General features: G+C 40.0%; 1 protein-coding gene across 3 annotated transcripts; it reads right to left on the bottom strand.

The window, feature by feature from the left end:
- Positions 1–665: 665 nt before the first annotated feature.
- On the bottom strand, positions 666–23,262 carry Smarce1 (SWI/SNF related BAF chromatin remodeling complex subunit E1). Of its 3 annotated transcripts, none has more exons than XM_070028084.1 (11): positions 23,194–23,262; positions 20,963–21,014; positions 20,742–20,785; positions 17,147–17,314; positions 11,943–12,023; positions 10,686–10,817; positions 10,194–10,365; positions 6,970–7,142; positions 3,543–3,644; positions 2,684–2,894; positions 666–938 (listed from the first exon to the last, which is right to left on the bottom strand). In XM_070028084.1, exons 2-11 carry the CDS (start codon positions 20,967–20,969, stop codon positions 730–732), a joined length of 1,299 nt encoding a protein of 432 aa, XP_069884185.1. In that variant the 5' UTR covers positions 20,970–21,014; positions 23,194–23,262; the 3' UTR covers positions 666–729. The 3 variants fall into 3 exon arrangements, with proteins under 3 accessions (XP_069884185.1, XP_069884187.1, XP_069884186.1); XM_070028086.1 differs by having other exon boundaries at positions 17,210–17,314; XM_070028085.1 differs by lacking the exon at positions 20,963–21,014 and having other exon boundaries at positions 23,194–23,251.
- Between the last annotated feature and the right edge of the window lie 581 nt (positions 23,263–23,843).

The following is a 23,843-nucleotide window of genomic DNA, read 5'->3' as shown; positions in this document are numbered from 1 at the left end:
CTTTGGAAAACCTGGTAAAGAAAGTATTACTATTTTTTTCCTCTACAATGAAGATGAATTTACAGAACACACCCAGTATAATCAGGACAAACGCAGTACAGTGTGCATGTGCGGCGCTCACTTCCATGACTTCATACCAGAGACTATCTAGCTATGGAGACTCTTTCCTGATGAGCAGGATCCATGTGTAGTTAGATGCAGGTTACATTCTTTCCTTTAACATGACTCCCAGAACCTGATACTGGTTACATATAAAAAGGGGGCGTGAACAAACACATCCTCACATGACTGTGTTTCCAAGAAAGTCTTCAACACAGGTACCCAAGGGCTGAGGAGACTGCTAATGGGGCTTGGGAAGGTTTAAAGCTATGGCTTCGGTAAGCACCCAAGTGAGCTGTAGGAAGGCATTTGTAAGAACAGATTCTGCAGCATCAAAGGTAATTCTCTACAAAAGGTGGGTGTTTTCCCAATTAGTCTAGGTTCTGAGGCTTTCGGCAGTCAAATGCTAACAACAAGATCCACAGAGAAGAGAGCCATCTTCATAATAACACTGAGGGATGTGGGGGACTGGGCCATTAAGCTCACAACACCCGTGGTCCAAGTGCCTTTGGTGGGATAACATGGACAAAAAAAAAAAAAATTAATGCACAGACCACATAACACCATTAAAACCAAAAAACATTTTTTTCATTTAAAAAAGTATTTAGGACACATAAAACAAGGCAACATCTATTCCTTCTTCTCGTCCTCTGGTATGGGATCTGTGGGCGGCTCCTCCACTGTCGCACTGTTACTCTCGGAGCCAGTGTTGCTATCGCTGGTTCCTTCCTCGGCCATGCTGTCCACCCCCTCCTGCCCGCTCTCCTTGTCCTCAGGAGTGGATGTGCCTTCTTCACCGTTCTGTTGGCTCTCCGTTGTTTCTTCGAGGCGTGTCTCCTCTGTAATCACACATTTGTCACTGTCAATTTCAAAACTAGCATTTATTCTAATGAAGCTGATGCCATAAAGCTGTGCTAATCACCATGGCAGCCATAGGTATCTATTAAGCACCTGAAATAGGCCAGGACTGAGGAATTTTTAAGCATTTCTGGAATAAGTGACAGTGAGAAAATATTCTCAGCTCTAAGGTTATGAGATCTAAATATACACCAAACACTTCTGATGAAAATTTAGATTTATAATAGAGATGTACTAAAGGAGTAAAATATGTGCTAAGTTTCAAATACTATGAGAAAAGAACGTAAGAAAGTTATGAATTTAAAAATATTGGGCTGGGAAGGTGGCTCAGTGGTAGAACGCTTGCCTTGCATGCATGAGGCCCTGGGTTTGATTCCTCAGCATCACATAAGCAAAAAGAAAAAAGCCAGAAGTGATGCTGTGGCTCAAGTGGTAGAATGCTAGCCTTGAGCTGAAGAGCTGAGTGACAGTGCCCAGGCCCAGAGTTCTGGCCCCAAGACTGGACCCCCCCCCAAAAAAAATATATATAGAGAGAGATAGATAGATTCTATACTGAACTAGTATTTAACATAGACATACTATGTTAATACATCATTAAGATTACACAGGGTGTGGTGGAACATGCCTGTAGTTCCAATTACTCAGGAGGATTGCTTGAGCCCAGGAGATCAAGGCTAAGCCTACAACACAGTTGAGAGTGTCTCAAACAAACATGAATTTTACTTGTTTTGCCTAACAATTTTCTTCAGCTATTTTTTTTTTAATTAACCCAGACAGAATCTGAACAAAGGATCTACAGGTGGTGAGAATAAGACAGGCCCACAAATGGATGACAAAACAGAGGCACAAGACTGAGTGTTTAGTTACCACATAGTGAAGAACCATACCCTAATTCTCAAGCTTTAGATCTAACCACAAAAATGTGCTCATGATCCAAATTTAAGACAAAAACATGTTTACAAAAACATAAAGAGGCTCTGATAATGAAACCTGAAAACCTGACTGTGTGAAATGTTAATTGGCTGCGGTTAAATTTTATAGAAACTCTGGGTAAAGATACCAATAATTCCATCAAATGCTTTCCAGGTTATATGAGCACAAAGTATGCCAATGTCCCTCCCACTTCTTGTAACAATGGTCCAGGAAACTCTGGTGGTGCAGCTGTAACAATTTTCAGCACAGTACTATTTGCAATGTGCCAGGCAGGTAAACTGTATGCCAGAAATTTACACACCGGTTTTTACCCCCAGAGATACTTTTATTCAGAAGACTGTTATGTTTAGAAATAAGCTTTTCTAAGGTGGGGACAAGCAAAGGGCTAGACAGTAAATATTTTAGACTTTGTGGGCCAATCTTTGTTCCAACTCCTCAACTCCTCAACACAGCCCTACACGACATGTATGATATGTACATGATGTGTATAAACTAACAGGAATGGTTGTGTTTCAGTAAAACTTTACTTACAAAAGGAGGGTGGAGAGAGAGAGGATGGATTTGGCCTATTATGTTTTATTTTTACTAAATGTGTTTTAGAATATCAAAGACAATCTTGAGAACAATGATCATTACCTATATTAAATAATGTTCGGAACACAGATTAAAATACTCCATGTTAATGCTACTTCAAATTCAGTAAAGAGGCAAAATATAATTCGTGAAAAGCATTTACAGGAGAATCAATAAAAGGCCCTCAAGTGACTTATGCCGCCCGCTGCTGGCAGGTTACCTGTCTCCATTGGAATGCTCTCATCATCCTTCTTCTCCTCGGCTTTGCTGGCCGCTGGCTCTTCCTCAGGAGGCATGCCACCCTGACCACGCTCAGCCTGCTCTGCTGCCTCCTTCTCCCTCTCCTCTTGCCGTTTGCGGGCCTGCTCCTCTGCCTGGGCAATTTCAGCTGCAATCTTCTCCATATCCACTTCTACCTTCAGACCACACAACTGGTAGTCAGGAAAAACAAAACAAAACAAGAAAACTCAGAAACATTCTCATCATTTTGAAACACAGGTTTAAAAACTGGGTTTCCTTGCCCATCAAACAAGATACATGCACTGCTTGGGGTGTGGTTCAAGTGGTAGAGCACCTGTCTAGCAAGTATAAGGGTCTATGTTCAAACCCCAGGATCACCAAAGGGAAAAAAGTTCATAGAATCAAGCAGCTCTCTAGCAGCCATGTACTATCAACTCCTACAGAGGGCTTCGAGGCAACACTGAGAGGACTGGATTATACATTCTCAGCATTAGGACACACAAAGTACAAACTGTGAACACCATTAAATGAAGATGTTTGATAAACATGTTCTAATACAGGAAAAACAATTCAAGACTGTGTAGGAATTTAAATGAAAACACTGAAGCCTTCTAGCATCAATAGGCATAGTACAGAGAAACACTAAGTAATGTTTCAGTTATTACTTTTTCCAGAAAATAGGAATGATACTATAAATCAAAGATGGAAAGATTATGTTGTGATGTTAGCCCTGTTTTAAAGGGAACAAAGCTTGGTAAGAACACTGTTTTGGAGGACAAGGAAACCATGGTAACAGGCATGTGAGAAGGGCAGAGTGAGCAGGTTGGGTGGATGGATACCCTTTTCAGCTCATTATTAAAGGAGTCTGTGCTTTCCAGGAACTTCCTCTTCTTTTCCTGGTGTCGTTCCTCTATTTGAAGAAGCTCAGCTTCTAGTTTTCTCTGTAAAACAAGTGATCAAGTTTTGTAACTACAGATTATCTGAAGCAGATGTCAAACAGAAACTATGACTCATTTTTTTTAAACATATAGATTTATCAAATATTGCAGAATATTTATTTTCTTCACCAAATTTTTTGAAGTCTTCATATCCCCATTGAAAAATCTGGGATAAAATACACATTGGATTTTCCATCCTGACCGTTTTTCATAGTTTGGTGGCACTAAATACATTCATAATGCAGAATCACCATTACCATCATCTACGTCTGTAACTTTGTTCATTTTGCAAAATGATGCTCTACACCAATTAAATCCCCATCTCCCTCTCCCCCTTCTGTCCCTGACAATCACCATTCTATTTTTGTGTACAATTCTGACTACTTTAAGTACTTCATATATTTGTCTTTTCTTCACTGGAGTATCACAGAATTGCAATATATTTCAGGATTCCCTTTATAAAAACTAGCATAGCTGGGTGCTGGTGGCTCATGCCTGTAATCCTAGCTACTCAGGAGGCTGAGATCTGAGGATTATGGTTCAAAGCCAGCCCAGGCAGGAAAGACTGTGAGACTCTTATCTCCAAGTAAACCACTAGAAAACAGAAAGTGGCGCTGTGGCTCAATGGGTAGAGTGCTCACCTTGAGCTGAAGAGTGCAGGGACAGAGCCCAGGCCCAGAGTTCAAGCCCCATGACTGACAAAAAAAATTAGCATACTTTAGCTATACAAGGGGGACTGTGACATTTCCAATCAATGCCCCCTCCCACTCTCTGATTCCTTCCACCCCTTCCTAATTTCAAGAGGTTTCGCTGTTTTATTTTTATACTTGCCAACAATCTATTTCATGTTTCATTTTTAATAATCTATACATTCATATAACAAATAATATTCTGCATTGTTTGATAACTTAATACAAATACAGGTATGATTTAAAAATATATAAAATGCAACAGACTATGATTAAAGGATACCATTTCAGGCCTAAACAATTTCTTTGGCAAAAGTATTTTTCTTTCTTTTTTTGTCAGTATTGGGGCTTGAACTCAGGGCCTAAGCTTCTTTCTTTTTTTTCTTCCCCCCGTTTATGTGATACTGAGGAATTGAACCCAGGGCTTCATGTATGCTAGGCAAGCACTCTACCACTAAGCCAGGGCCTAAGCTTCTTATGCTCAAGACTAGTGCTCTACCACTTGAGCCACTGCTCCATTCCTGGCTCTTTTGGTAGTTTAATGGAGATAAGAGTCTCAGACTTTCAGGGCTGGGAAGGTGGCTCAGTGGTAGAGTGCTTGCCTCACATGCATGAGGCCCTAGGTTTGATTCCTCAGTACCACATAAGAAAAAGCCGGAAGTGGCACTGTGGCTCAAGTAGTAGTGCTAGCCTAGAGCTAAAGAGCTGAGGGACAGCGCCCAGGCCCAGAGTTCAAGCCCCACAACTGACTTAAGTGTCATACTTTCCTGCTGGGGCTGGCTTTGAACCATGATCCTCAGATCTCAGCTTCCTAAGGAGTGAGGATTACAGGCATGAGCCACCAGTGCCTGGCTTGCTCAGTTTTACTTTATTTATTTATTTTTAATTATAAAGTTAATTTCTTTTTGGGCAATGTCATCTTTCCTTCATTCTCTGTTTTTCCTTCTCATTCCTGACCACAAGTTGTACAGTTCAGCTGCATTTGTTCACCCTTTCTCCTTCCATTTCTGTGCCCCCCATTTCTTCAGAGACATATAAACCAACAAATAAAGACAAAAAGGAAAAAAAACAAACAAACCAAAAACAAACCCCTTGCTTCCATTTCCTGAAATTCATCTTGATAAATATTACTTTATATGATCAGAGGCACAGAGGCCTTGCACCTTTGGGTTCCTCGCCTAAGAATTTTCCTACTTTGGTCTCACTGTGAAGCCTAGAGTCATGTATAATTTATCAGTCCTGTATAATTATTATCATATCCCATATCTAGCTTTTGTATATAAGAGAATATGCCACATCCATCCATCATTGGTTATAGGGCTTAAATTCAGGGTGCTGTCCCTAAGCTTTTTCTGTCTTTCTTTTCTTTTTTTTGTCGGTTGTAGGGCTTGACTCTGGCATGGGCGCTGTTCCTCAGCTCTTCAGCTCAAGATGAGCACTCTACCACCTGAGCCACAGTGCTACTTCCGGTTTTCTGTTGGTCAATTGGAGATAAGAGTCTCATGGAGATAAGAGCCTGGACTGGCTCTGAACCATCATCTTCAGATCTCAGCCTCCTGAGTAACTAGGATTATAGGCATGAGCCACTGGCACTTGGCCCCTGAGCTTTTTCCACTCAAGTCTAGTGCTTTACCACTTTGAGCCACAGTTCTACTTCTGGTTATCTGGTGGTTAATTGGAGATAAGAGTCTCATGGGCTTTCCCTCCCCAATCTGGCTTTAAACTGTGATCCTCAGATATCAGCCTTCTGAGTAGCTAGGATTAGAGGTATGAGCCACCGGCACCTGGATTGGCTCAGCTTTTTTGTTCATGGCTGGTGATCTACCATTTGATCTATACTTCCAGTTCTGGCTTTTTGCTGGCTAATTGGAAATAAAGAATTTTTCAGATTTGTGTGTGGCTGGTGATTTGATCTATACTTCCAGTTCTGGCTTTTTGCTGGCTAATTGGAAATAAAGAATTTTTCAGATTTGTGTGCCCAGATTGGCTTCTAATTCAGATTCTCAAATCCTAGCTTCTCAAGTGGCTCACAGGTATGAGCCACTTGTGCCTGCCGATATAAAGTACTTTCTAAAGCAAGGCTGACAGGGTGCCTCAAATCTTTTAAGTTCACATGTATTTCTTAGCAGATATATTTTCTAATACAAGTTTAGTTACAGCTTTTTCTTTTAAAGTATTATGTACATAAGTTTATTTACCTAAATGAAAGTGTTATTAAGATACACCTTGAAGTATAGAGCCCAAATCTGGTAGGTATTAACGTCATTGGCTTGTCTTTGTGAAAACGCTATACAAAAGCTTTTACCAAATTAGTAGTTGACACTCTGTTTCAGCAATAGAATCTGTATCATTTGACATTAAAAGAAGAAAAGCCATTGCTATTTATACTTCTATGAACACCTAATTTTATATATAACATGAACTTCATTTTGAAGTACAAGTACAGGTAACAAGCTTTTTAATGCTAAACTTATTAAACCTCTGGAATGGTTTACTCCATTGACCGCCTTCCCAAATCATGAACAGGTGAGTCTAAACTACATATTTCACAACTATACTTATGTATAGTATAAGAATCATGTCATCTGAGAATTGTGGTCTAAGCCCATTTTATCATAATGAATGTTTTGAACCCTTACCTGATGTACCATTAAGGACTGGACCTGTCGCTTGAGCACCTGCATTCTGGCTGTTGTGACAACTGATCGAACATCTGGCACCACGCTCTCACTGAGGATCTCACTGATGAGGCGGTGGTTTCTCTGGAAACGGGCAGTGGCTGTATGCTTCATTGAAAAGCCATCGTCATAATCTGGGATGAAGGAGAGGTTTTGGAAATCAGGTCCTTTGTAGCCACAAGAAAGTGAACTCACTGGCCAGCACCAGGGAAGTATGGGACAGACACGTGGAAGGAGCCAGAGGACAGAATGTGCTCACTGGCCTAAGAACTGGCTTCACAAAGTGGTTAAGTGACATGGGGGTCTGAGGCCTGGCTGAAAGAAAAAGAGATCTATCCATGTCTCTGGTGGCCTCACCTGAGCACAGGAACTGAAATTCTGCTGGACATTTTACTATCCTTCTGGTAGTGAGCTAAGTCATATTAACTGATAAACATATAATCTGGGCAGTATCTTTGCCACAGTAGCTATCTAAAATTAATACAAATGTTATTAACTTATTGCAGCAGAGAAACATCCTCTGTAGTAATATCCAGTGGCCCAGACAGCATTTACATTTCATTGGATTAAAAAACTGTGAAGGTAGGCTGGGATGTAGCTCAGTGGCAAAGCACTTGGCTAGCAAGTGCAATGCCCGGAATTCAATGCTCAAAGAAAGAAAAGATAAAAAAGCAAAACAAAGAACAGTAAAAAAACAAACTCAAAAAACCCCACGAAGTCCTGAAAAAAAAAAACTTGATTCCAAACTTACTTTTAACGATTGCTAGTTTACACAGAACATCCACAAGCTGAGGTCATCATGCAGTAGTGTTACCAAGTTCAGATATGTACAGAATGGATCTGACTTATATGTTTTTTTTTCTGACTTATATGTTTATTTAAAATAATCATATAGCACTCTTTTCTTCATCTCAGCTTTGGTTCTATGTTCTTTCAGATACCTGGTAACAAACTGTATTGGTATCTACTTAATTTTTTTTGTCGTGGGACTTGAACTCTGGGCCTGGGTGCTGTCTCTCAGCTCTCCAGCTCAAGGCTAGCGCTCTACCACTTGAGCCACAGGGCCACTTCCGGTTTTCTGGTGGTTTATTGGAGATGAGTCTCACACTTTCCTGCCGGGGCTGGCTTTGAACCGAGATCCTCAGAACTCAGCCCCCTGAATAGCTAGTATTACAGGCGTGAGCCACCAGTGCCCGGCTAGTTTTTTTTCTTTTGGGTCCAGTTGTGGGGCCTGAACTCTGGGCCTGGGCACTGTAGCTCAGCTATTCAGCTCAAGGCTAGTGCTCTACCACTTGAGCCACAGCCCCACTTCTGGCTTTTTTCTTACGTGGTACTAAGGAATCGAACCCAGGGCCTCATGCATGCAAGGCAAGTGCTCTACCACTGAGCCACCTTCCCAGCCCCCCACCCCTTTTTAAAATTAACTTATTAAAAAAAAGATTTCTCTTATCCATTAGGACAGTTTGTCTCTGAACCACCTAATTGTCTTATTTTGTGTCTCAAAGGAGTGGGGGAGAATATGATGTAGAGGCTTGCATTGTTCTGTAGGTGATGGTCTCCAAAGTGTCATTTTAAAAAGCCTTCATGGTCCCTATATGATAGTGGTGCATCCTTGTAATCCTAGCTATTTGGGAGGCTGAATCAGGAGGATCACAGTTCAAGGCTGGTCTGGGTGCATACATGAGATTCTTTCTCAGCCAATAGTTGACCATGGTGGTGTATGCTTGTCATCTCAGCTATGATAAGAAATGTAAAATAGGCAGGTTGTGATCCAGGTATACACCCAGGCAAAAAGCAAGATCTATCTCAAAATAACCAGTGCAAAAAGGGGCTAGGAGAATGGCTCAGTTGCAGAACACCTGTCTATTAAGCTTGAGGTCTTGCATTCAAATCCTAGTACTGCCAAAAAAGAACAAAAAAGATTTGTCTAGTGGACCTAGTCATAGTATATGGTAAGGAAGTCAGCAGCTGCTGCCCGTATGGTGGCTTTTGTTTCTTGGTTTTATGTACATTTCTATTTCACAAGTCCTCCAAGAGGGTAAAGTTCAAAGTCTAAAGTTGTTCTTTTACTAGCATCTTAATCATTATGTGATTACTTTACGGGTTGATTTAAGAACCTTTCTTTAACTTTGAAACACAACAGAAGGTTTGAGGCTGTTTCTTAGTGAACCTATTCAGTCCTTGTCAAGTTCATGCTATGACTGCCTTTCACTTAAGGAAATCTTTACTTTCTGCTTATGGTGTCTATGTTAAGTCTACAGACCCTCACCCTCCCAATTGTCTGTAGAGTTGACTTTCTATTTTTTAGTCCCGCACGGTTTTCCTTCCATTAACATTTCATTTGAGTAAGTACAGTCTGCCTATATTAATCTCTGCAGCACTGCTAAGCCTGCTTAACTCTCAATATTATTTCCATCCCATATTCTGTTATCTGTATCATTACACTCTGTATTTATAAGAATATCTGGCACTATTCCAGGACAGTCCTTCAAAAACTCATCTTTGTTTTTATTCTTTTGTAGTACAATCATCCATGTCTTCAGTAGTACATCCTGATATTACTGTTTCCTCCTCCATTGGCATTTTTAAATTTATTAAGAACTTGCAACTCTGTTGCTGCTACTTTAAAAATGGGATCCTAAATAATTTTCTTGCTGTTTTGTGACTAACAGCTAGAACTTCCAATGCTCTCCACTTTGTGGCAGCACACAGAGGTGATATCAATGTTTGTGCACAGTGTGTGTACATGATGCCTGCCTCTGGGCACCTTGCAGCTCCAGAGCCTGACCTGCCTACCGAGGACCAGGAAAGCAACATGCACACTTGAATGAGGAAGCTGGCAGAAGCTTTCAGGATGTTCTAACCTTCTCCTCTAAGAATCTTAAATTCAGTAAATTTAACCAATGAGAAAACTAGATATAACTACAAGACAATTGTAAAAACAGTTGAGGGAAAATCCCAAATGTGACTTAAATACCACACATTCTAAGTACAAAGATTTTGATAAGGTTTTTTTTTTTTTTAAATAAACTATTTTCTTCACTAAAAGGAATAAGAGTCACAAAAATCTTACTCAAAATAATTAAGATCCTAAAATAACACTTAAATTATGCCCTTCCATTTAAGAAATAAATATTCTAACTCAGAGAAACTATAAAGAAAATCCCACTCTCTCTGCTCCTCACCATCTGGGTCTTCAGCTGGTTGAATGCTCATGTAAGGTTCCCCTTTCTCCATGCGAGACTGTCTCTGTCGACTTTCTTCTTCTAATGCAGCTTCTGCACGGCTTTTTGCATTGATGTAAGCAAGGTATGCAGGGGAATTGTGATAGGCCTTCATAGATTCATTGTACTCTATCTGAAAGCCAAAGGATTTCCAACTTTATAATGAACAGTGTGCAAGTTACAGGATATACCTATAACATTTCATTTGAATATCAAGGAACTGATATAAAGCAGGATGCCATCATAGTGGTTAATATCTCCTTTTCATGGACAGGGACTCTGAGGTCTAGAGAAACCAAGTGACCAGACCCAGGCAGATAGAGCCTCAATCCTCAAAAAAAAAAAAAAAAAGCTGAGCCACCTCAGCTTTCTGATCAAGTTTTATGTTCCCTCTATTCACAATAAGTCAAGGATGGTGCACTTTACCCCATGTCCATCCCAAGTCTCTCTTACCTTTTCTGCTTCGTATTCGTTTAAATATTCTTGTTTCTCTTCATCAGTGAGATCTCGCCACATGCCACCAATAATCTTGCCAATCTCCCACAACTTTAGGTCGGGGTTGGAAGCTTTTACTTGGTCCCAGACCTTTAAAAAAGAAAGTAGTTGAAATCTCAATATTAATGCTTAAGCATGTACTTACTTAAAAATACTACTCAATGTAGAAACATTTAATAAACATAAACAAAAGAGAGGGCAGCATCAAACTCCTATGTTCTCTTTAGCCTTTTTCAACGATTATTCATAGGTGGCTCATCTCCCTCTTTATCTGAAGGATTATTTTGAGGCAAATCTCAGACTTCATGTCACTACACATGAACATTTCAATTTGATAAGCCAAGAACATCTCCAATCATTGGAGATATTTACGATGAGTTAACTCAATAACCTAGTCTTTATCTCTAAAAATTTACGTGAATTTGGAAGGAAAATAATTAGCTGTATAATACAATGAAAATATATACATAAGTATGAAAAACTTTTTAAAAATTTCAAAGTATGATGAAAATGCTCCTCTGTTTAATGAGTAGATTCAGTTCAAGAGTTATATAGGTTCATCACCAAAAACCTGGAAAATTTAAAGACGCATAAAGGAAATAAAAGTCAGCCTACACTTACTATTTTTGGCACTAACCATTGTTTACCAGTTTTTCCTTCTCAAAATAACAAAAATATTGTGTGGTTGCTATTTTTTTTGGGGGGGGGGAAGTATTAGAGTTTGAACTTTGTACTTTGCTAGGCTGGAATGATACTGCGGAACCATATTCTAGCCCACTATTATTTTTATTTTACTTATTAATTAAAATTTGTGGTGCTAGGGATGGATCCCAAGGCTTCTCACAGGCTAGGTAAATACTACTGAGCTATACTCCCAGTCTCTTATTTTATGAAAGATATTAACATATACAGTCTTGTATTCCCTTTTTCTACTTAACATTTTTTTTCTCATACCATTCAGTATTATCCAAAAGACATTACTTTGATGGCTATAGGACATTATGCATATGAACAGTTTATTTAGTCATGCTCCTCTCACTGTATCTTAGTGGTGGAATTTTAAAATCAGAATGAACTTTTTATAAAGTTGTCTTTTATTCTCCTCCTGGAAGCTCAGAGAAAGCAGCTAAAGCAGCTAAGCCTATCTAAAATTGCACATAAGGATGAAGGGCAGAGGTGACTGTCCTCCTTCCCGCCCCATTTCCAGGTACCTACCTTTCTGCTGTACCTCATGTAGGGCATCAGCGGCTTATCTGGTGGCTTTGGGGGTTTTGGAATTGTAATACCAGAGGATGCCTACAAAAGAGGTAAATACATTCATTATTCAATTGTAAGAAGTTCACCGGTAACCTGAAAAGAGAGTCCCTTAAAAAGTTCTAATGCGCCTTTCTTCTACTCGTCCATGGATACAAGATTCTTTTATTTTCTCCACGGAAAATAGCTAGCACTGCAAATTCAGAAATGTTCATATGAAAAGAAAAAATGACTTTAAACATAGAACTTTGAACGTTTTACTTAGCAATTTACTGCGACTGCCTTGACAACCTGGCTGCAAGAACAAATAAAGTATTACGTAATAATCCAGACACTGAAAATACGTGGTTATATATCAAACATCTCACACTGAGGACATTACATGGCACCTTTTTGTTTCGCTCAACTGCCATTACACAAACAGTCAACACTTGATTATCTGCAGCAGGATCTGAATGCTGGCACTTACCATACTCACACTGCCTACAGGGGCCTTGAATCTATTGGTATTAGGTCAGGAATGCACACCCTCAGACACACCAGCAAACAACTACCTCTCTGGTTAAAAAGCAACCAAATAAGAATATTGGACATAGCTAGAAGGGAAGACAAAAAGTAAAAGAAAGGAAACAAAAAGGCATTTCCTTTAGCACTAGAGATTTCACTTTTCTTAAGGGTGTATGCCTGTTATCTATTGTTGCTTTTTTTTTTTTCTTTCTACTTCTGTGGTTTGGGGATCAAACCCAGAGTCTCACTAGAACTACTTCTAGTGGTTTCTTATGAGCTACTAAACTCTCACTTTTCATTGTTTTCAAGTCCTAATCATAGTATAGAAGAAAACAACTTTCCCAGGAACAAAGCCCTGGCAGATATGGAGCCAGATTATGCTGTTTCCTAAGTCTTACATTAAAAAGCTTACATTCATTAAAAGTTTTTTTTTTTTTTTTTGGTCTAGAAAAGGCGTAAGAGGAAGAGGGAGAATGGGATGTATAAGAAAAGGGATATAAAAAGAAGTAGAGGAGACACTGAAAAATATTTTTCAAAAAGATAAAAGAAGCAAGTGGGAGACAGGAAAAAATGAACAAGACAGCCAGGTGATGAGTTTCTTCTGTACACTGAGACCTAGCAGGAGACACCGGGCAACTTCTGTTGGGTCCCCACATAAAGCTGCCACTCCACAACTGTTGTTTTTCAACTTTTTTGTCTCCTCTTTACATTACTGCATTCAAGTAATGATATCAGAATAAGAAAAATCATGGCCCAATCACATTTTCCAAATCCTGGGAAAACCCTAATAATGACTTTCCCCATCAGGCCAGGAAAAAAAGCATTGGCTTTATTCTACCAAAATATGCAGCTGAATGGCAAATCCTTGATTTCAGGGATAGGCCTCATTTTTCACTCAAGGGCTCCGGGAATGTCTGCACCCTTTCCACTGTGATTAAGACATGCTGCTTCTTTCTATACCAGGTTCTCCCTCCTTCCCTTACATACTTTAAAGTAACTCTACTTACTCCTTTATAGGATTATTAAGAGCATTATACCCAAGGCAGTCCTTGCTTCAACTATTCTTACCACATCTCATGTGGGTGCCCGCACAGACTGACTCTGGTTTTAGCCATTGGGCAATGGAGTGATAGAGGGGTAGAATGAGGGACAGAAACTGCCAACAGTGGTGTTACCTAAGAGCAGCCAGTAAGGAATATAGATAGGGACTAGGGTTTATAGGAGTTAACTTCTAAGGAGAAGGAACATCCTACAAGGCTAACCTCTATCATAGATTCATAGGGAAGAGGCAGTTTCTTCATACCTGAAGTTATTAGAAAGCAAACATCCTGTAGAACAGGAACTGGGTTACAAGTAACAATGGAATTGTGCCCATAATTGAAGGTGGCAGGCCACTGGTTGGCCGTTTTTAAAGAAATCTGAAGAAGAAAAGCATTCTAACATGTCTATGTTTTTTAAGCTGTATGAATTAAAACACTTTTACAAACAAGGTATACCCATATGTGTTTTCAAAGACTCATAATTTATAACACTAATAGATTTGCTTACTTTCCATTTTTTCTCCCAGAGAAAGGCACACAAATCATCTGCATAGGGAGGTCCTATTTCATTTACAAATACAAAAACAAATCTCCTAAATTCCATTAAAATAAAGTGAAATTCCAGTATGCATTTAGGCTCCTGAAGAAGCAAGTATCTCCAACTTCACATCTCTCACTATACTATCTTTACCCTAGAAGACCAAACCAGTCCAAAAGCAAAAACTCAAAGTTTGAACGTTACGTTAGCCCTTTCTCCTAAAAAAGTCATAATGAAAACACCCAACCATTGCCTTGTGGGGCTGTCATCCTCTGAGGTACAAGAAAACTACAGTTGGCTTTTACTAACTGGCAGCATTGTGAGTTTTGGAGTGGTCCAATTTCCTTTTTTTTTTTTTTTTGGTGCCAGACCTGGGGCTTGAAATCAGGGCCTGGGCACTGTCTCTGAGCTTCTTTTCTAGCACTCTACCACTTGAGCCACAGCGCCACTTCTGGCTTTTTCTGTTTATGTAGTACTGGGGAATGGAACCCAGGGTTTCATGCATGCTAAGCAAGCACTCTACTACTAAGCCACATTCTCAGCCCCCAATTTCCATTTTTGATATGGTTCTTGCCTTGTTGATCAAGAAACCTACCTCTAGCACCAACTCTCCAATTTGCAACAAAGTGGGGGAAAACAAGTAATTCCACTGGTTAGAACTGTGCTTACCTAATAGTCATGTACAAAGAACTCCATGGACAAAATACGTAATTTTGTGTGCCGTGGCCACTCTTTTTTTTTTTTTTGGTAGTTTCTGAAGTCCTAGCTGCATCTCTGGTAAGGTCTTAAGGGTTTTCTACTGGGGAAAGAATTTTACTAAAGTAGGGAAGTAGGTTTGTATCAATCAGTTTCCATACCTATATTTAAGAAAGTGTGAATCTGAAGGAAGAACTACACTCAAAGCTATCCTAAGCACCCCCAAAGGCCTCAACTTGCTATTAAGTGTCCTACTCTTTGGAAAGTACCCTTCAAACTCTTCAGTACTTCATAGACTTGGCCTATCAGATCAATAACTAAGGCAATTTGCAGACCCTAACTCCCAATTGGTAGCAACCCTCAATGTAGTATAAATTGGGGTTAGGGTCATCTAAAAAACCCACATTTATGATGGTTAAAATCAGAGCTGTTAAGTCCTAACACAGCTAAATTAGAGATATAGAAGTTTGAAACCTCCACATAGTTGAGGCCCTTCACTCGGCTATTTGATTACACTTGGGTTTGATGTTAAAAGGACAAAAAAAATACAAGAAAACAACCACAAAGAACCAAAACACCAAATTTCCCAAGCACAACAATTCTGCTGTATTAATGTACCCTGAAGCTGGTGCCCAGTGTAAATACTAGATTCTTAAATGTTCCCCAGGGAGGGAAGGGGAAAAATGAGTGACTGACCCATGACCCAGGCCCAGAGACAAGGAGTGTATTTTTCTTTTCCTAGTTAGGGCTTCATGAGTAATCTTACTTTATCAACACCCCAAAATAAGAACAAAACACACATAAAACAAGAACTAATTATTCTGGCATCACAGTTTCTATTCCTATTCCATTATTAATATAGATAATCAAGAGCTGACTGTATAGAGCTACTAATGCAATAATTTTCTTATTTACTGCCTGTGAATAAATTTCTGTGTTAATGTGAATGATCCAAAATTGGTTCTTCTCATTTAAAATATTCTTTCTTGTCTGAAAACCTTGTCACTCAGTACACTATGAAACACCACATTCAGGCCAGGGGAAAACATGTATTGATGCACATAAAAACCATATGCATTATGAAATGCATACATAAACACACTATCAGAACTCTTTTTCTGGATACCATGAAATATGCATGGCACATAAACTTGATATGTGTATGAAGTACAAATTATGCAGAAACAATGAAAAATTCAGACATACAAAAACTATCAAGCTAAGCAATGTGCTTACCAAGATAGACACACAATTTGGTAGTTACGAATTTTCAGTTTGCAGCTTGACTACAGGGTGAGAGGGTTTTCTGAAGTTACATTAATTGAATAAGCTTAATATGTATGAATAGACCAAAATGAAAACCAGGTATTAAAAAGGTTATAGCTTTCCTGGGTTGTATATATTCTTACCAACACCACATTTCAGAGTATGTAAGGTATTTGACTTTTGGATTTACTTTACCTAAACTTCTTTTTTTTTTTTTTTTTTTTTTTTGTCGGTCGTGGGGCTGAACTCTGGGCCTGGGCGCTGTCCCTCAGCTCTTCAGCTCAAGGCGAGCGCTCTACCACTTGAGCTACAGCGCCACTTCCGGTTTTCTGGTGGTTTATTGGAGATAGGAGTCTCACGGTCTCTCCTTGCCCGGGCTGGCGGCTGGCTTTGAACCACGATCCTCAGATCTCAGCCTCCTGAGTAGCTAGGATTACAGGCGTGAGCCACCAGCGCCCGGCTTACCTAAACTTCTTGAATGGAGTTTAAGAGAAAATTTTGAGGTATCTCATCCAATTTTGATTATCTTAAGTTGATTACTTAAATCAAACATCCTAAATTTTAGAACTCCTATTACTGATACTATGGGTTAGAAACTGACTTCTAGTTATAATTATCTGATACCTGAATTAATTTCATTCAGCTTTTATTCTGTAATTCTTAGAGGAGAAAGTCTTTTTCTCTTTTCAACTGGAGAGAAATGAGCCTGTTAGACAGTCAATTAAATCCAAAAGACAAATAACTATGTGTAGCAATTTGGACTGGCAGGTCAGTCAAAAGCTTTCAAACCCTGAAAAGCCAGGTTTGAAAGCCTCACATGTATAAACCACCTGAGTTCTGAGACCAATGCCATTTACCTTAGTAAAAGGAAAGATACTTTTCATAACAAAAAGAGTATTTTAACCATAAAATTCTCAATTTGTTAATATAGCATAAGCATCAAGTGCCCAAGGTTTGATCCCTACTGAACACCAAACAGAATTTTTCTTTCATATACATATCCAGATCACACTATTTTATTTTTTAGTGTCAGATTATACAATGAATGTTTAAAATAATTGAAAAGCCTGGTTAATTTTCTTTTCAATGGCTGTGCTTATAATTCAAAAGGACCTAACTCTGGAGGCATTTCTGGTCAATTCCAGTTGTTTGCCGGAGGCTGTAATAGTTGATTCTCCTACCGTGACCCGGCTGTTGGTGCCCGGGTTCCCTCCCAGCCTGTAGTTGTTGTAGGCGAGATGACTGTATGGATTGTATCCCACAAACCCTGGTGTGCTGGGCATTTGCTGATGGAAACAAATGAGACAAAAACACGAATGAGAAATGAGCTCAAACGAGGAAAACACAGAAATGAAAAATGATCTGCATATGGCATGCAAAAGCAACCTGAATTTAAACAAGCAATGATGTGTTGTAATTTACTTTTACTTTCACCGGGAACCAATGTTGCAAGTGTTCTCCCACCCCTTTTTTTTGGCAAGGACTGGGGGTGAGGGGGTCTGTTTGTGAGAGTGTGAATGTGTGTGGTTTGTTTTTGAGGAAAGCAATATACTGAAGTATCTCAAACATTCAGGATTACTTTATGGGCAATAGAATATATTATATAATAACTTAGCAATATGTGATGCCTGAGCTTGAAGTGTGATAAGCTGGAGGTTTGAAAACACTACATGCAAAACAAAACATGATTTATTTGACAGTTATGTAGATGTCACCAAAGTGTTTATCTTCTAAGAACAAATAAAACCAAGAAATGGATCTCCTTTCCAAAGACAGCTTTAAATACTTTTATGTAAGAAATGAGACTCAGGAAGCCAGTAGTTGTCAATAGAAAAGAATGTATATTGGACTCAATGGATGTCACATGCATGATTTCAAAACAGACTTGTAAGAAATGCATGGATTTCATTCTGGGGTACTATCTGATCTTTCCAACTCAGTTATTCTTTTTTTTTTTTTTTTTTTTTTTTGTGCTGTCACTAGGGATTGAACTCAGGGCCTGGGCACTGTCCTTTAGCTTTTTCCACTGAAGGCTAGTGCTCTACTACTTGAGCCACAGCCCCACTTTGGGCATTTTGGTGGTTAGCTGGAAATAAAGAGTCTCAAAGACTTTCCTGCTTAGGATGTCTTTGAACCATGATGCTTACTTAGATCTCAGCTAGGATTACAGGTGTAAGCCACTGGTGCTTGGCTTCCAGTTATTCTTATATAGGCTTTCTCTTCCATCTCTTCTTTGACCCATCTATCATAGGTCAACCACAACCAATTTCTAAAACTAATCTTAGTAGGAACTATTTTTCTCATCAACAGACTTGACCTTTCCTTTTTTTCTTCCATCTAGTTTCCTTTCAAAACACAACTATTCACTGCAGCAACAGAGTTTTTGTCTTTTGTGAATTATGTGTAGATGTAATCACACATGAGCTCTTATGGAACAGTGAGTGGCCTTGTGGTTGATACAATGACATCTTATGTTCATGAAGATCATGGTATAATGCATAAAATAATGTAGCAAAGAGAGACCAAATGTAGGGTATTTTACCTCAATCATAACAAGTGACAGTAATTTCATTTTTACATGCAATTAATAGTACTGATTCCAACTTATATAATATAATGCACATTAACACATTCCAACTAGGCTTTAGCTGTCATACAATAAGCACAATATTCTAAAACATGCTGCTGTACATATCTTTAGTGTCCAAAGACATTCAAGCAGGCAGCACACTTGATACTTTTTAGGAGAAAAGAGAACAATCAAATTGATCAATTAATTTCTAGCCTACAGAGTTAGAGAAGACGCAAGTTAAGCATATTTAGGTAGGCAAAGCACAGATGAAGTATCAAGGCATAAAAGAAGTGTCTATCATGTGGAGTGGTGGTGGTAGAGGGGGGTGGTGATGGTGGTGGTAGGAGTAATGGAATTAAAAAATAAAAGAATAATCAATGTACTTTCCATTCTGTTGAAGGATCTTATTCTTATTTTCTGATTTATTTTGTATGTCAATAAGAAATTATGATGGCACAGAAATATAACTTAAAAAGGCAAAAAATCTTTTTATGTATGAAATCTAAAGGGCACACTTGTTTTTGAAATGTTTTAATCTCAAAAATATCAAGCTTGTCCTTGAGATCTTATATACTGTTGGAGGCAGTTTTTATAGTAAAATGATACTGCCAAAGGTTGCATAACCATTCACTACTCAACAGAATCACTGTCCAATTTATGAGGCAAAAGTGTAGGAAAAATTAGGGAACTAAAAGAAATTAAAACACTAGAACTATCCCATTTCCAAAGGTGAAATACATGGTTACATCTCTGAGGTCAGACTCTCAGCTGTTCCAACTTTATGCGGATGGCCATGAATATAATGCCATGGAGATGGTAGTAAGAAATACTTTGATCTAAGAAAGAAAACAAACCACGCACAGGCTTTGAGATCTTCTGGAATCAACTTTAGAGACTGTGTATATGATATGAACTGAGAAAGAATGATACGGTATCTCTTTTTTAAAAGTACTTAAATTATTGATAATTGTAACTAAAGCATACATCTGAGGGTTAGTAAACAGATTAGATTTCTAGTGGAGAAAACAAAATTACACAAGGAAATCATTAGTAGTTAAAAAAAGTAGACTAGTCTAAAATTGAGGTTATAGGGGATATGGAAGGAAGTACTAACAACTAGTAAAGAATTAAATGTGAGCCAGGCATGGTGGTGAATGCCTGTAATCCCAGCATGTGGGAGGCTGAGACAGGTAGATCCCGAGTTTGAGGCCAGCCTGGGCTACATGCCAAGACCCTGTCTCAAAAAAAAAAAAAAAAAAAAAAAAGTGGGGTGGGGAAGAGAGGGAGAATATGGTCATGTTAACACTATTTTGTTTAAAAAATAGTAATAAGGAAGCAATTTCATCAAGTCCTGAACAGTTACTATTAAATCTGTAGTGTGGTTTGGATCATTATTTTACATGCTGATCAAGCTGGGCCAGAGTTAACTGGGTGAAAAAAAACTAGTTCATATCAATTACTTAAAATACTTTGAAACAGATCAATTTCGAAAGCAATAAAATGTAATTTACAGAATGAAATAAAACCTAATAGTAACATATGACCCATAGATAATAAAATCACTACTTGAACAGCTTGAAAATAAAGATTTACCATGAGGCATAATTATTAGAAGCTTGTTTAATATAAAAATTTTATATATAGACAAGATTTTTTTTCATTATTATTATTTTTTTCTTGTGGTACTGAGGATCAAATCCAGGGCCTTTATATATACTAGACAAGAAGTCTGCCACTGAATACTTCCCCATACTCAGACAAGAAAAGAGAAAAATGTAACCAGTTGAAGGTTAGGTTTAAACAAATGAAATGTCAGTAAAAGCACTCATTGAATATCAACTTAAAAGACTCCTAATAGTGAAGATTAACAAAAGAGAAGTGTTAAACTGGTTAATTCTCATTAAGGAAAAAACCAAACAGAGCATAGGATGTTGGAATTTCATAATTTTTTTTTCTTTTTAAAATGTTGGGGTTGGTTCAAGGTAAGCTGTAAAGAGTTATTTTATTTAGTAGGAAGTGTTTTTTAGCTGAATTTTTCATCCTGTGGCTGTGATGATTGAGTGACTGTCACTGGAAGACATCTGGGTTTTTGTATCAAGGCCAGACTTGGCTATTACATTAACAAGAAAATTAAAACTTACTGTTGCAGGAGCTGGGGTGGGAGGTGGGGCATAAGATGGTCTTTCTGTTTGAAAGAAAATAAATAACTTCTTGTAAACAACTGAGATATAATACTATGCAACAAAACTACCAATGGTCCTGTTTTGAAGAAAAAAATTTTTGAGAGTATTTTGGAATTCCCATTTGCTAGGGCATTAGTCTCTTATTAACATAGATGATAAATATAAAAATTGAAACTTACTTGACATTTTGGAAGATTAAGTTCTCAGTTCCTTAAGAATGAATCTGAGACACTAAAATAAAAAAAAAGAAAAAAAAGGAAAAAAAAAAGAGAATCAAAACTCAGCAAGCATAAGAGAATGTTTTCCTAAAGAATAGGGTAGTTTAATTGGTATTTCTGAGCAAAATTACTTCACTTTTAATTGCTAGTAATCAAGCCTTTTGAATATTTTAACTAGTTCTTTTAGGTCATTAGGTTGATCAGAATTAAATGACTAAAATAAATTACTGGGACATTTAGAGTAATATGAGAAATGTACTGCTAGATTTTTGCTTATGATACCGAGCCACGTCTTATATGGAAAACATTTTGCAGATGCCATGTAAACGTTTACTCAGACTGATAAAAAAAATAATGACAATAGAATGTGATGTATTATCAGGGTGATCCCAACAAGGCCTTGCAGATACTGACAACTCCCTGATCAACAGCTCTCCCTTGCTTTTTGAAGTAACAACCTCTGTATAAATACAGCAGCATTTTACTCCTGGCACAATAATGAATTTCACATCCTCCATATTGGTCAAATAGCTTAAAACTGTTGGGAGTTAAATTTGGAGAGTCTACATGAGAATTCTTATTCCTCCTCTTCCTCAATGGCACTTTCTTGATAAATTATCTGGGCAGAATTTTCTTCCATTTGTATTCATACCTATAATGTTGTGATACATTTTTCCCCCCTGATCTCTGAATATGGCTAGATTTTGTGTTGCTAGGAAATGGGGCTCATCTAATTTATTCCTAGCTCGATTCTTAATAAATTTTATCTGAATATTGCCAGCTCACAATATGAACACACACCCTTGAGCTTGTTCCTTATATCAATATACATCACAAATGCTAAGGTGGTAAAGTATTAAGGAGACAGATATTCATTTTTAGAAGGCAAACTTCTGTGAGTACTGCAGTATTTCCATCAATGTTTTGTAAAGCAAGCATTTTTTGGGGGTGGAGAGGGGGTGGGGAGCAGGTCTATGGTTTGAACTCAGGGCCTGAGCACTGTCCCTGGGCGATTTAGCTCAAGGCTAGTACTCTACCACTTGAGCCACAGCTGTGTGTGTGTGTGCCTAATTGGAGATTTTCCTGCCCAGGCTGGCATTGAACTGCGATCCTCAGATCTCAGCTAGCATTACAGGTGTGGGCCACCAATGCCTGGGTGTATTTTGCATTTCAAGGAAACTCCTTGGAGTATCAGAATAAGAGTCCTGGCATGCAGATAGCTTATTTTGTTCAATGGTCCAACCTGGATCTCTCTTTCTTTAAGCAACAGACAGAAAGCTTAAGACTCCCTCGAAGTCTTATTCCTTACACACATTAAGGGAGCTGTCATATCCAATAGGCCTTGCTGTAGGGAGCCCTTAACAGAAACTGCCACAGCACCCTGTACATTGCATTTCACTGGTTTAACTCTTTCAGATGACTGCTCGCCTTTGCTGGAATTGAAATCCTTAAGGGTGGGTTTGTGCATTTATTTATCCACCTTGGATCCATCCCTCGAGGCTGGCCCAGAACAGATTCTCACTATGCATTTGTTGAATAATTACCTTATAAGGGGAGAGGCTTATTATACGACCTCGGCTCACCAGTCACAACGACCCTACGAGATTACATTCTGCTCTCCCCCTTTTACAGATGATAAAACGGAGTCTCAGGGCGTGGAAGTTTAAACTCGCCAGCAAGTGCCAGTTGATGGGTTTCAAAGCCCAGGTCACACTTGTCTCAGAGAGTTTCACCTATCAACTCCCAAGTCCACGTCGTGAGTCCCTCCCCCCCCGCCCCCGCCCCCCTAGATCACTGCCTGAACCAAAATGGGGAAGGGGGAGAACCACCTTTCCGGGGAGGGAGAAGGACCCCCAGGCAAGGCTTTGCTGGCGCCACGGGCAGCTTCTGAAGCCATTTCCTTAGCGTCTGTCATGGAGGGTGCACTTTCCTGACAAGTGCCCCCAAGGTGCAGTGCTGGGACCGGGGAGGGGTGCACAGGTGCTGCGACCAGTGCTGGAGGTGGGGGGAGGGCGTCGCGTCCCGGCTGGGGCTTCCTCGCGCTACTAGGCCTCACCGAGGCCCGATGGACCCCCAGCTCCGGCCCCAGCGGCCACGCCTGGAGACTCAGCGGGAACTCGAGGTTCCGGCCGACGGGGACAGCACCGCTCGCCACCCTCCCGACCGGGTCGGGCCCATTTGGAGACACTCACCCGCGGGCCGAGAAGGCGGCCGCAGCTCCGGCTCCGCTTCCCTTTGTCCCGCGCTCGCCCCGCCCCTCCCGCGCGCCTGCGCTTCCGCGGCCGCACTTTCCACACGCTGCGGGAAGGCCTTCCGGGCTCTCCGCACGTCTCTTCTGAGAGGAAATTAACGCTTCTGGGGAGGGACGCGGTGGCGGGTCTTTTATTTTTTTTTTTACATTAATTTTAGGTCTCGGAGTTTTCTCCAAACGTCCCGACTTGGGGACGCTTTCCGAAGCCGGACGCCGATTCGTCACGACGAGGTTCCGAGCAGGCCCGGCGGCGGACTGGGTCGGAGCTGGCGGCGCGGGGCGGGGGAGGGGAGGGGAGGGGGCGAGGAGGGGGTGGGGGGGAGGAGATGTCCGGGCAGACCGTGGGGAGACGACGGGGGCGACGCGGGGGACGCTGGGGCTGCGGCGGGAGGGACCCCGACGGCCCGCGGAGCGGACGGGGGGGGGGCGCCCCGAGTGGCTTCTTCCTCACTGCGCTGAGATGCCCAGCCCGCGGCAGGGCCAGGTTGCAGGCCGCTCGCTCGGTCAGGCCTCCCCCCCTCCCCCGGCGCACCAGGTCGGATGCCCATGCGTCTGCCTCCCCCTCTCCAAGGCCAAGGTGCTGTCCATGGG

This window comes from Dipodomys merriami, unplaced genomic scaffold (genome assembly GCF_024711535.1).
Source record: "Dipodomys merriami isolate MVZ:Mamm:240054 unplaced genomic scaffold, mDipMer1.0.p SCAF_19, whole genome shotgun sequence".
Lineage (NCBI taxonomy): Eukaryota > Metazoa > Chordata > Mammalia > Rodentia > Heteromyidae > Dipodomys > Dipodomys merriami.
Note: the sequence above shows the minus strand (reverse complement) of the source record. Positions and strands in the feature narration are given on the sequence as shown.

What these genes read in the sequence shown, in the direction of transcription:
- Smarce1 (XM_070028084.1), bottom strand. An exon ending in ACGAATACGAAGCAGAAAAG is followed by an intron (nt 10,366 to 10,685) that starts GTAAGAGAGACT and finishes TTTGGCTTTCAG; the next exon opens with ATAGAGTACAATGAATCTAT. An exon ending in ACCAGCTGAAGACCCAGATG is followed by an intron (nt 7,143 to 10,193) that starts GTGAGGAGCAGA and finishes CCTTCATCCCAG; the next exon opens with ATTATGACGATGGCTTTTCA.